Here is a 14,420-nt window from a genome sequence, read left to right as displayed (position 1 = left end):
TAAACCAGATACATCAGAGACGCTTTGATGTCAAAGATCTAAAATTAAGTCTCAAGTACATGCAGGCACACACAGACACATCAAATGTCCTCGTCCTCTTCCGCCTGCTTTACTTTGCTGTCTTTGGTTCCTGCTGCTCTGTAACTATAATTATCCCCTCAGCAATTGGCTTATGTTGTTAAACTAGACGTGAGTGGACTAATAATAACCCAGATCTTCTCCAGCACTGCACTATCTAGGTTTATAGCTGTAACTCTAGCCTATTGTCCTGAAGGAGAGCTGCCTGACTTGCTGGACCACGTCAATACAGATGTCCCTCATCAAGGGTCAGAGGTGACATGGAGAGGCACAAGTCCCTCCCACAACATGTGAGTGGGTCCTCGTGGTCAGGTCCTTCACTTACAAAACTAAGTCATCAAGGAAATGGCCATCGGTCGCAGATGAATGCAGTCACATTAGTAAAAACTGATGGTATGACAGCGCTAAGTAGAGTTGATATTGAAGCTACATGATTCATACTGAATCATACAGAAATATCAATAACTATAGTCAATGATAATGAAACACTTCATTAAGATGAGTGTGTCAAAAATTTGGTTCAAGGTTACAATTTCATTGATAACTTAAATGTGGCTGCCTCTTATACAATCAAAAACCTAATGTGTGGTGAAATTCACTGAAGTAAAGTAAGCACCCTCTAGTGGTAACGTCGTCATCATAGCACCATTGGTAACTACAAACTGATGTCTCCTTTGACTCACTGCTTCATGTTTACTTGAAAAATAATCTGCAAAAAGAAATCACTTCGCAAACTTACATATTTACACAAGCGCCAGTTAGAAAGTAGGAATTGAGATCCAACGTTCTCCACAAAAGCTCACACATCCAGACCACACCAAAACACACACACTTGCCAACTAGAACAACATGCCTCTTCAAGTCAAAACCGTGGGAGCCGCTTAATTGTACTGCCGTTGCGTGAAACTCTTGTGAAATCATGCTTCTGCGTATTGAATGTGTTTGTAGACCTGTCTTTCTAGTTTGCCATCATAAAAAATAACAGCTTCGTGAAGCAGCATGTGGATGACAACTCTCACTCGCTTAATTGTGGAGCATGGGCTGCTCAACGACCACTGCTGAATTCAAAGCAAACAATTAAACCCTTCGTTCGAGCATGTCAGGCCGAGAGTAGCATGTCGGCGGGAAGGAGCCGTTGGACCTGACTGCAAACACACACACCCACCCACACATGCAAACACACATGGGTCTACAACAAAAGAGCAGGTGAGCAAATTTCTCTGCCGCAGCAAGACCAGGCAGGCCTGGTGATGCAGAGGCTGCACGCAGAAGAAACTGATGCAGTGGAAAAGTACTGCTGCTCATCCCCTTTGAGACAGAAGCGGGATGTGTGCTTGTGTTCCCATTGAAGTAGAGGGTGTGTTGTATTATATGCATGAATGAACGACGGCTCCAAATCTCTATTTAGCGATCAAGGGTATTGACTAATATGGAGAGTTTCAGATTTACCGTCTAATCTGTATCAAATAGGCAATATAATCTAACAGATGACCGACTGGCAGGTGTGAAAGCATGCATTTGGTGGTATAATATTCTTGTTGTGGCTAGTACGCTACAAATACACACTTAGGGAGCATTGTCAACAGTGCACCTGCTCTTATGAGCTAATGCACGCTGACATTCATATCATAAACACACACTCTCTACCTATCACAAACACATATATGCACTGGCAATAGTGTTCGGTATAGACAAGAGTGCCAAAAAAAAAGCGATATGTGGTGAAAAGTAGAGACACGGAGAGATGGATGTTGAGGGGGTGGATGACGGACGCGAATGGGCACATGAACAGGGAGACATCCGTGGGAGGTGAGAGGCAGGGAAAGAATAAAGAGAGAGAGAGCGAGAGAGAGAGAGGAGAAAGGGACACAGAGTGTGAGTGTGTGAGAGAGAGGAGCTGTTGTCACCCTTCCCTCATGCTTCTAATTAGATATTGACCAGCAGTCTTTGTCTGCTGGCTCTGTGTCAGTGTATGACCCGCAGTAACCCCACTCTAATAGATTACAAAACCTTACTCATGTTGTGTGTGCGTGTATGTGTATGTGTATGTGTATGTGTGTGTGTCATTTCCCCCCTCCCCACACACACCCTGCTACCTGATAAGATTTATCTTTGTTGCACCTACAGTATGTTGCCAACACTAAACAAGCTAAACAATCAAACTAGGGAAAGCCTTTGAAATATATACTTCTGTCGACATTTAAATCTGTTGTTATTGTAGTTAGTTGACGCCTCTGTTCTTAAATCTATCTGTCTATATATCTTGTCTCCGTGATCCCCACTTTAATTGGAATTATTCAGCAGAGAAAGATGGAGTCCACATTGCGTACATATATTACTCGAGTATCCGTGCATTTGCAGAAGACATCGTGTGCCTGCCTGTGTGCGTGGCTGTGTGCGTGGCTGTGTGCGTCTGTGTGGGTGTCCGGCTGCTCACACAGCTCTGGGTAATGTAATGAGCCCCCTCTGTGCGGAGGAAGGAAACAGAGACTCATGGCTGGAATTACAGATGCTCGTTCTCCCACAAGCACAGAGACAAACGGACCGATGGACAGACACATCTGTGGATTACATTGTGCAACCGGCCACATCCAGTTACACATTGGCTTATCAAAATCTGCTTAAAATATCAATCATTTAAATAAAAAGCCAATTGCTTCAAATACAGGGTTGTGCGTTTGATTTGATCTTAAATTATTTTGCAAGCCGGCTCTAGCAGACCAAAAATTAATTGTGCGTTTCGTCCTGTGTTTGGAGGGCGAGTAACCATGGTGACCGAGCTCAGCAGTGGCCTAGTACACTCTTAGGATCCCCTGATGTTCTCCGGGACCAGTAATAATTGATGCATCTGAAACTGGACACTGTATTCACTGCTGTAAAAAAAAAAAGACGGGTAATTGATTAAAGGAATTAGTGTGTGTTTGTGTGAGCAGAGCAGAGTCATTGTGTTGGCCACAGTCTGTGTGTGCAGCGTCTACACGCATTGCGGCAGAGAGAGGAAGACAGATGTAGAGAGAGATGTGTTAAGAGAAGGAAAGAGGTGCTATTCTATCTTTTGTCTTATTGTCTAACTTGAATGATCATTTACCTGGTTCAAGACCAAGTTGGGCTTCTTATGTCTCATAAAATTACTCAGTTGTAATTTCCTCTGTAATGCTCTTCACATCATGGACAAGAGTTCAAACTACAGGAGTGGCACCTGAGAGAACTATCATGCCAAACATCTTGAGGACAACGGGTCGAGGCCTGCCCAGCGATGGTGGGGTTGACTGGGACGGGCAGGCAGCATCTTTTCTTCCACTTTAATCGCACGCATGAGAAATCCTGTAACAGGAAGAAGTTATGTGCGTGTACACACACACACACACACACACACATGTGTTTTTCTCTAAATATGGAACGTGAATGAGGAAGTTGTTCAAAGAAAGAAGAAAACCACACTGCTCCATTTTAGTCATTCTGCAACAACCATCATTGTATTTGTCATACCGACATGGGAGTCAAAAAAACTCACATGTAACTACTTCCTCTTTATACAGAGCTGCAGTGATGCCTGGCATCGTTGTTGCATGTTTTTTTTACTTTGACCAGAACATACAGCTGAGCTGAAGAAATACTCATTTGTCATTTTACTTGTTTGTGAACTTGTTTTACAAATTGTCTAAATGGTGGTGTATATTAACATAAAGATTATATTTCTCCTTGTTTTTACAGATATACAAAGATATTGGGTTTAATTCATGTCATTTTCTGTTGTCGTTCAGTAAGCCGGTTGAGGCTGCAGGTTGAAGGCCCTTTGTTTTCAGTCTGGTGAAATGACTGATATAGTGCCATTGTGAAACTGCATCTGTCTTGCAGGGAAGCAACAATGAAATATTACAAATGTGAGTGTGTTGCATGCAATGTATTTTTTTTTCAGCAATAAGGCATCCTTTAAACATCATTTATTACTCGATCCCCACAACACTTTGCTGCCCCTCTCTATTGTCTCTAGGAGTCATGTGGGGAGAAGAAAATCCATTAACACATGAAAATATAGAACAGTATAAAGACACACAATTCAATGAAAATATATTGCATGTGAAATTTGCCTGGTTTGTAATTCAAATTCTACATCTGCGCACATGCTACTATGTGTGTGTGTGTATGTGTGTTTTTGCATGCATGTGTGCGTGCCTGCGCATGTGCGACCTTGCAAGGTCATTGGACCATCTGCTGCTTCTTGCAGCAGGACGGCAGGGCCACAGTGGGGGGCTCAGGCCGTGGGCCGAGGGACATAGCTGTTGGGATTAGCTAGTCTGATTACTACACTGGATTAGCCCGCTGTGCTTCATCCTCTCTATCACTCTTCTTTCTCTGCAATTTTATTTCAGGAAAATTAAATGCATACCTGCAATCTCCACATGCATCATTGGGTCTTGGAGCACAGTAAGTTGGTGAATGTCTCCCAACAGTACTGAGTAAACGAATGGATTAGATGGTTAATTTCAGGAGATGATTAGGAGTTGGATGCCATGCAAAAGAGAATGTTGAGATATTTGTTTGACTTATCTGTATCAGCCTTGAGTGATAGGAAGGCTTTCTTACCGAACAAAGTGAACAGGCATCAAAAGAAAGAGATTCCAGATACCAGCCGTGCCGAAGAAAGGAAAAAGATGGCGTCAAATGTTTCTAGTACAACAGTCACAGGGACATTCTGTTGCGCCTGAGGGGCAGCTCAAATTGAAACGTGCACAAATACACAAGACGAAACACTATATGTATTCACTGTTGTGTAAAACAATCGTGGCCGCTTAAGAGCACTAGAAAATGTTAATCTCTAGATCACATAAACACAAAGAGGCATAGAGAGATTAACTCTCTTTAGCTCTCAGATCATTTACTGTTTGTAGTGCTCTCTCCAAAAGAAAAGAATATAAGAGCAAAAAACTCAAACCAAAGATTTCAACATAAATAACAACCCCTCCTGCCCCGCTCCACTCTGTCCATCACATCATTATTTTCATCCAACAGAGACAATTGTGGAACTGTTTATCTTTAGCACTGTCCACCCCAGAGAGCTCCGAGGGATATATTTGCTCTGAAATTGTTGAGTCCTGGCATGTGTGAATGTGGGCTGGTCTAGATTAGCATTGTAAATCGTGGTGCATTGGTGCTTGTAGAGAACATGGCATTTCTCCATGTTGTGAGCGAGAGAACCTCACGACTCCTCAGTAAGCATCTGGTCGCAAAACTATGTCCAGATGTGCGTGCATGCACGCATCCATACACACAGCGGCTGACTGCACTAAACCAAATCCCCACTTACTTTTGAGATTTTCAAGCATGTGTTGCTTTTTGATTCTGTTGTGTTCAGTATTTTCTGCATGAATAAACAATCATTCACAATTCAGGCATAAAATTACTGAAAACAACTTCTATTTTTTTTTTTACTGAATGGCCGCATTATGTAGCAATACAAGACAAAACATATACAGTTAGGTTTATGGTTTTAATAAGCCATTGTCCATTGTGTTATACTTTGGTGCATTCACAGGGAACACACACACACACACACACACACACTTCACAAACATACACACATCTCCAGGACAACACCCTGCATTAGTCATGTCGTTGTAGTCAGGCAACCTTACCCCTCTGGATCGCTCTCTTAATGTGAGACCATCAACACGTTAATGTTGGAAAACTGTTCGTTGACCACCGTGTCGACTGCAATCCTGTTTAAAAGTAATATATGAAGACGACAGCAGTGACCTTTAAGTTTATTAGAATTACACCAGCTTCTTGTCCTGTTAGTCCAACACTAGCGGGAGGACCAACTACTGTTTTTTTGCTGAGCCACAAGAGAAATCTGGACTCTGTCCTTCAGAAGTACTCTCACTGGGGACAAGGCCACATTACAGTGGATATCTATTGATCAGAAGCCTACAAGAGGCTTGAAGGGGACAATGAAGGGGCATTTCAAAGGTTACCATATTGATCTTAATTGACCCCTGGGCCACAGGGCAAAAAGATCCAGACAGAGTGTGCGGTCAGAGACACCATGCAGTTGATCAGATCCTGAATGGACGTGCTTTTCTATTGGTTCCTGCGACACGTGGGACAGATCTGCTGTGGTACAGTGCAGCCTATCAGCATTGGGCACCAGGTGCAGTGGGGAGGGATGTGCAGTACTCTGCACCAAACTGAGGGCTGGGCCTCTGCAGAGGCCACACACATCATACTCCTGAACTACCTTCACCGACACCTTCTAATTTCTTCTCCGTCACTGCACACGCCTCACTAGTACTAATATAAAAGCACAGGCTGTTCTAAAAACCTTTACGCTGTGACACATACTTAGTGCGTCTAATAGGAATCTCAACGCTAACAGGAGCTTCGTCCGCCAACCACACCCCTCATTACCAATATGACCTTCTATAGAAAGCCTTAATGTTACACCTTCATTTCTCATGGGGCTCCAGGGACCGACACCGCAACACCACACCCTAAAGTCAATGTATGAGGATCATCCAACGCAAACACGTTCCTCATCTCCCTATCCCATCCAGCTGCCGTTCCCCTGATAACCAAGCCCACACTGTGAAGCAAGAGGAAACAGGAGCCATGGTAATGTGAGCCTCAGGTCATTATCTTGTAACAAGATATACAGCTAGGCAGCCCTCCCCCACCATACGCCTACTCCGTCATTTTAAATCCCTCTCTCTTTCTACACCTGCAGACCAGCCACTACTGATCTGCCCTTCCTCTCTCTTGCTGTCATTCTTGCTCTCTCAGCAGTGGCACCCTCCCCCATCAGTGTCACGTGTCTGAAGGTGAAAATCTCCTCCTATAGTCTCATCAGCATCCGTCATGGATAGCTGCGCTCATGCAGAGAGGAGAATAATGAGCATGATGAGCGGGTGTGCGAGGGAAAATACATTTTATCGGACATACTCTGCCAAATTAAGATTATTCATGAAAATGTGCTATTGCCTCTCCAGTATCCCTAAAACCAGCCCAAGCGTTGCCCTACAGCATCACTGCTGTCTCTATGCACTGTCCTTTCTGCGTGCTCCTGCCGTCAACCTATCACAGCTCTTTACTGGGAATTTCCACACCAGAAGCCCCGCCCCCGGTTTGACGCAGGAGGCACGTCGCATGCGATGCCCCCCGCGGCCTTGGGGAAGGACAGCTGGCAATGCCATCGCACAGTGCGCCAGTACAAGATTCGAGAAAGAAAAAAAAAATGGCGATAGTGAAAAAGGATGTGGAGTCGACAGTCAAACGCGTGAAAACAAGATCGCTCCCATTTCTCCATCCTTTCATCCATCCATCCCCCTTTTCCATTCAGGGTGACCTCAGCAGTCATCGAGTCAAAGTCAAGGAAACAGCAGCTCGCCATGGACGCTCAATTTCTGCTTTATAATGCACATTTCTGGAAAGCTATGGCATCTTACGAAAGCACAGCAATAGCTCTCATGCGTAAGCACCCTCTGCACTCATATCGCTTTTGACGCAGTGCCCACTAATGCTCCTGGGTTAGCCGAATCCTTTATCTTGAACGTCGACACAGGCCTGCTTGTCAGATGCTTGTGTAACTGCGATGACATCTGCCTGTACTGCTGCTACAGCGGTGGAGATATCTTAGTGCTGCATGTCCCCTTGTGTGCGGCGTCATGCCATCGCATCATTTAACAGGCACACTGCGCCGGAGATTTAAAAAAAAAAGACAACTAAATTCCGCAGGATAGAGATGGAGCAGAAATTGCGCAATAGCTCATACCGGCAGTCGCATCTGCATTTTCCGGGAGCGCTGTGTTTTTCCACCAGCCTCCCATGATTCATTTGTATGACCATACGTATATATAAATATATATTTAACCGGAAATAGCGCAGATGCTTTTTACTGTTTAACGGTGCGCGCAGCAGATGTAAGGGCACATCGTGCTCCTGGTGTAGGCCTACTGAACGCATCACTTATTTAATCTGTAGTTTGTGTAAATGTGTTCACTTTTAGTGATTACAGAGTCCCTGTTATGTCACAAATTAAAGGGGGAATAAGCTGGCGATGCGCTTATTCCCAGTAACCGCATTATGACGCATGGGTCATCGAGTGCCGAGGACGAGACTCCTCCGCTGATAGCAAGGGCGCGATGGGCTCAGCATCTTCCCGGTTCACCGCCAGATGCTTCTCCCGTGTTGGATGGACCAGGCCGAAGAGAGGGCAGTGCCAGCGGGGTTTAAGGCAAGCGAGCACATGAGGGGGGAGACGGAGGGCAGCGAGGGCGTGAACGAGGTCACAGTACATCCTGTGCATTTATCACTGAGAAAGATCGAGAGCAATGTAGGCCTCCATTTTTGCCTTCAAATGAACCGCAATTCCGTTCTTGTTTGATCAAACCACAGGTTAATGGTGGGTGAACATAAAGCTCTCTAACAAGTACACCGCCCTCCCTCTCTCCCACACCAGAGCTCTTGGTAAGAATAAACCGATCAGGCCTACCATGGCTGGCAAGGTTATAGTCGAAGTAGGCCTATCAGAGACTTGCAATACACATGACACACTGACAATCTCCAAAACACCCACACCCACTTTAATTGTGACACTTTGGCATCTGTATTTCATATATTATCTCGTTGCATGATTCAAATCACCGAGTGAATTAGAGAAAATGACATGATCCGATCAAATTTCAAATATTGCAGTAAATGTAAAACAATAATTATATTCACGTCGAAACCAGATCACCGTTTGCAATGAAATACCGCTGCTTTCTGTCGCCGCTCTCGACAGAAGCTACTGGCTACATCAATTTGTCGCAGTCTAGGAGACCATGGGTAAAACACAGTTCCGCATTAGAGTCAATGTCAATGAGAAAAAACGGGATTTCCATAAAGGAAAAAATGACATCACACCAGCACTTCTTTGTCAGGAGTAAAAAATCAGGATATACCGCTAATTTCTCAGGCCACTTCAGGTTGGTTACAACGCAGTTAAAAAGTTAGAATCGTCAGTCTTACCCCCATGTTGGCGCAGTCACTCTTCTCCTCTCAGGTGATGCACAGCTTGAGAGGTGTCAGCCCCTCGCGTTGAATTATATCAAAATGCCTTTGCCTTGAGAAAATAAAAGAGAATATGCTCAGTTTTGAGGGCTGCTTAAATGAAAAATGAAAAAAGACGTCATGGCAGTAATCTAGATCTGACAAAATGTGGTTTTTGGACGTAAATAAACGGTCTCTCAAACCTTCCAAACGGTTCGGCTTCAATCTTTCCCCCCCCCGTGAGACGTCGTTCAAATGAAATGTTGCGGTCTCGAGCGGAGCATCACGCGGGGATGCGCTTCCTTCCTTTGCTCTCTGATACTTGCGGAGAAAGACCGGCGAAACTAACGAGCCGCACTGCTATTTTTTCAGGGCTTGATCTCCCTCCGCGGCTCTGCCGGTTTCCGCAGTACTCCTGAAGCCGCACTACTCCGCCAGTGGAAGAAGCGCCGCCCAAGCAAATGAGTGAACCGAAGGGACGATTGAACCCGCCCCCTGTCGCGCAGCTGGCCAATCATAATTCGGAGCGTCTCATCGGTGATGGAATCGCTAACCAATTGGTTTCATCACAGTCCTCGAGCGGGCCAATAGAAAGCTCTCTCTGCCCCTCCTGCTTTACTGCAGAATACCGAGGCTTGCAGCCAGCAGCGTCGCGAGTCTCTAGGCTGAAAATGTATAGAAATGGACGCACAAGGTTAGATTCTAGCTGTCGTGATTGTATTTGTTCATCATGCAATGCATTTATAACATAACAGTGTATGTGTTGGCAATAATGCATGTGATAAGCATCCTTGGATGCCTCATCCGTCGTGTTGGTCCTGTCATCAGCATGTTGTGCACCTCCATGCAACTTCAGCAGTTTTAGCTGACTTGGAGAGACTTGCACTCAGTGGTGCAGGTAAAATGACCGACATGGGCGTACCTCAAGTAAAGTAAAGAATGAGACTTGTTTCAGCACATCTGGGGTCTCTGGAGGTGTTACTCTACTTGACATTTATGAGAATAGTTGTAAAAAAAAAAAAAAGGTATCTGTTGACGTGGGATTAACAGCTGCAAATCGGATTGAATTGTTTAAACAGTGGACAGGAATGAAAAGATACAGAGAGGGAGCCATGCCAAGGGCAAGGGTAGTTTGAACAGTGAGAACGAAACCTGAGGACAGGAGAAAAATCAGGTAGTTTGACAGATTGTGTATTGTTCTGTGACAGTGCCAAATAAGTGCAAAGAAAGAAGGTGTGAAAAAGAAACAGACAGAGGACATGCAGCAGTGAGTTGCTATTGCAGGCCTTCAGTTATGTTTTCCCGGCGTGCTTTTCGTTAAAAAGACGATGCAGCAGTGAGAGCACACGCGCTCTCCCTAAGTTGCATATACACACATTAACACACACATTCATGCATTTAAAGCCATGCCTGGTTTGCTAGGGAAAGCTGAGCGTCATGCTTGCTGTCCCTGCAGCAGATTGTTGCCATGCCTCACTGGCTTCCTCGCTGCAGGCCCAGACGATGACCATGCAGCATCATGAAACCCCAAAGCATCAGAACAGGGTAAGCTTCGGGTTGGAGGAAAGTCATCTACAACTGCCTTTAAAAATGCTTCTTTAGTGCAGTTAGGTCTTATTTCGGAAATACTGCAGATGACTGATAGATAACCTTTATTAAATTTAGCACTGAGCAATCATATTTTTGTTTATGCTTTAAAGGTTTAATATCAAATGGGTGGGATACGTTTCAAATGTTCTCTTGAGGCAAATCCTCATACAGAACCCCATACGCACTACAGAGTATAAACAATTGTTGACACTGTTGCCCTTCATTACTGTTTTAACCATGTCTGTTTTATAAAGGACGATTTGCAGAGCTGATATGAATGCCAGATTATTGCATGTTTTTAACGTTTACACATTTCACTACTAATACTATGAAAAACATCATGGCAGTATGTGTCAACAGATAGACTCTTGTTGTGGTCATTTTCAAGAGGAATACCTTGTTGTGAAAGTATCGTAGCAGACGTATTAAAAATCTGCTGGCTTCCCAAAGTCAAAGTCAAAGCACTGTGGCAGTACAATAATGTAAGTTTTTTTTGGGAACTTTATTTCGAAAATAGTTAATTTGTTGTATTCTACGTGGACCAATGATTCAACATGTGAGGATCAGGGTTAAGCTATTCAAGCAATATAACCAAACACAAATACAATTTTCAATAAAACAAAATGGTTAAATTCATAAAGTTTGGGTTTTGTGATTTCAGAGATCTTGATTTAATATAATGGATGGCATATTTATTGTCGAAGACCATTTTCAACAGTTTTTTATTTTTTCTACCTTGAGGTTTACTGTATTCCTGTGACTGTCAACTCATTTCATGAATGCATCTTTATTTGTATAATTTTACAAAATCCTTGCATCATAGAGATGTTGAATAATTAATACCAGGCAGGAAGTTGTAAGGATTAAAAGATAGAATTGGATCCTGCAGCCTATACATTGCTGCCCATGAGGGTGACTTTGTCAACGTGCTGCTAACAATAAAGTTTTATTCAATCTCATTTCATCCAAAATGGCTGCCAGTAGTATCCTTTCTTAACCTCTGTTATACCTTCCTGTTTCACACTCCGTCCTGCCCGCTACCACCACATGCCTCCCTGCCTTGCAGTACAAGAAAGGAGGGGAGGGAAAAATCCCCCAATTCTCGGTCTCCACAGCAACAGCAGTCAGATGACCTTGTCTCCGACTGGTTCTGCTGAGTCAGAAATTGAGGGATGGGTGAGGGGGATCCAGAGAAGAAAGAATAAGAGAAAGAAGACAGACAGATGACACAAAGAGACAGCTGGTATCATTTGCTATTCTAATAGATTCCAGCTTTGTGGCTGCTTGTATCAGTGCTGTGTCTACTTATTGAGATGAAGCTGATGTTGTGATGAGAAACACATACAGGACTCAACCAAGAGAGATACAGGGCCCTCTGCATGTGTGATAGTATGAGTAGTCTGTGATTTTGGTATTATGATGTTATAGTGCACTGTTTGAGTCAGAGCTGCTGATGAATATCATATGTCTAAGGATTTAGTGTGGTTTAGCAAAATTTGTGTGGGCAAGACTGGAATAGAGTATGCATATAGTATCTCTCTCTCTCTCTCTCTCTCTCTCTCTCTCTCTCTCTCTCTCTCTCTCTCTCTCTCTCTCTCTCTCTCTCTCTCTCTCACCCTCTCACCCTCTCTACACATCGATAGATAGATAGATAGATACTCTACAGAATCAAAAGTATGTGGACGATCATTATATTCATATTGCCAAGCAACTCTGTCTAAAACCACATGCTTGAATATGCTGTTATAACATATAGTTTACTCAATGTATGAGGCATGTGGTGCCGAGGACATCCATGGTCTATGGTCCAACATTTTATTATTGGACCATAGAGACCTAATCCATCAGATACAGCCCCAGATCAAAATACATAGAAGCCTCTAAACAGGCCATATACTTCAGACTAATACAGTCAAAAGTAGTGTTCGAATGGCGGTGTACAGAGACATCTGTGTGTGTGTGTGTGTGTGTGTGTGTGTGTGTGTGTGTGTGTGTGTGTGTGTGTGTGTGTGTGTGTTTGTGTGTGTGTGTGTGTGTGTGTGTGTGAAGGTGATCCTAGCTAATCCGGTTTTATAAATGTCTGACATAATCTGTGTTCTACTCACAGTGGCCAGAAGGGAGGAAAAGAGGCAGAGAGAAGAGGGGTGGAGGGAGAGAGAAAGAGCGATGGGAACAAAAAGAGGAGAGGGCTGAGATCTCAGGGGATAGATGATGGAAAGGCAGATGGGGTTAAGGAGGATGACGGTAATAAGGCGTGCAGGGAGGCAGAGAGGCAGGGAAGAAAGAGGATGAAGACAAGCAATAACTCCAAGATGAAGCAGGAAGGAGCCAGGTGGGTGGTGGAAAATTCCTCTGGGATTTAGTGTGGAAAGCATGACACATGACGAAGGTTCATTTATCATGTAATGCCAGATGTGTGGTAAAGGGCGAGAGAGGACAGATGGAGGGTAAAGCAGAGAGGATTCAGATAAGGAGTGCAAACAAACAGAATACGTCAATATGAAGGAATGTCGTATTTCTTTCTCTGAAATGAAGACCAGTTATGTGTGCAGAAGGAGGACAAGTACAGACAGATAATTAGCAACGACAAAGAAAAAAAAAAGAAAAAAATATTTATATATAGCAGTTCTATCAATATACTTGGAGAAATAACTGACAATTCAAAAACAAAAGGGAACAAAACAACGGGAACAACACATTAAACGGTACTGAGCTCTTTCAAAATCGGCCTCCTGCTTCTCTTTTCGATTATCATTTAGTTTTCACCATTACATTCAGTAAACTATAATTCATGTCAACACTTATCTTACACTGTAGTAGTTCAAGCTGTTCTATCTGCAGGTTACTATATACGTGTCATGATGCCATCAAAATGGTTGCAGGTTTAAACAAATTACTTGGTTAGAAGTAAAAGATCATGGTTTGGCTTGAATTAGTATGGCAAGTAAACCTGGGGTTAGTTATCGTTCCACAGTTAAATATATATGCATTATAAATTTTTTCACTCGTCCTCGCCGCCTGTGCGTTTCCTGCTAGATCCTTGCAGGAAAACGCACAGGCGTTACCAATAACACTAACGATGGCTCCACGGCATTTGAATGCCTCAGTGATCCACAAAGCACAAAACAAGCACCCTGAACCTGGGACGTAATAAAGCCTTTAATCAGTGTAATTAATGACACCTGCTATTTCCTTGCTATGACAAAATACTACCAGTCTTTCTCCTAAATGCACATATGAGCACATATAGCAGACTTATTCATCAAGTCATGTGAAAATCAACCCAAATGCACACATCACTGCAACTATTGTACATTATTTTCACCACCTCTCTCTTTCTATGGTATAGTCTACTCTTGGTTATATTTAAGCATTTCAGCTCCTCCCTCTGTCCTCCCTGACACATCCTTCTCCTCCTCCTCCTCCTCCTCCTACTCCTCCGGTAGCTGTCCTTTCAGCACCACCACCACTGCAGCAAAACCCTGCTCCACTGCTTTTAACACGATGCTTTTTTTATACTACTCCACCTACGTCTTAGCTACATAATACCACGTACAAGCCAGTGTGAGTAATCTCACCAAACAAAGAATTGGGAACACCATGTTTCTAATGTTAAGCGTCTGTATTTTCTGATTTTAGTGGATTTGATTATTGCAATATTCATTGCTTTTAGGTGGTTTACCTGGACAATCATTAACTACATTTGTTGTACTCAAGTGAGTGGT

The 14,420-nt window shown here is 43.5% G+C and overlaps 1 protein-coding gene across 2 annotated transcripts in view; it reads right to left on the bottom strand.

Moving 5' to 3' along the window:
* atp1a3b (ATPase Na+/K+ transporting subunit alpha 3b) overlaps positions 1 to 9,526 on the bottom strand; it is a 19,391-nt gene extending 9,865 nt beyond the window's left edge. For both annotated transcript variants that reach the window (XM_068569254.1, XM_068569255.1), the window contains exons 1-2: positions 9,309 to 9,526; positions 9,085 to 9,178 (exon numbers count right to left, since the gene is read on the bottom strand). In XM_068569254.1, coding sequence (XP_068425355.1) covers positions 9,085 to 9,090 — 6 coding nt within the window. In that variant the 5' untranslated portion in view covers positions 9,091 to 9,178; positions 9,309 to 9,526. The remainder of the gene's footprint in view (positions 1 to 9,084; positions 9,179 to 9,308) is intronic.
* Positions 9,527 to 14,420: the final 4,894 nt, after the last annotated feature.

Source organism: Clinocottus analis, unplaced genomic scaffold (assembly GCF_023055335.1).
Source record: "Clinocottus analis isolate CAN_PGR_092001 unplaced genomic scaffold, fCliAna1.0.p SCAF_9, whole genome shotgun sequence".
Lineage (NCBI taxonomy): Eukaryota > Metazoa > Chordata > Actinopteri > Perciformes > Cottidae > Clinocottus > Clinocottus analis.
Note: the sequence above shows the minus strand (reverse complement) of the source record. Positions and strands in the feature narration are given on the sequence as shown.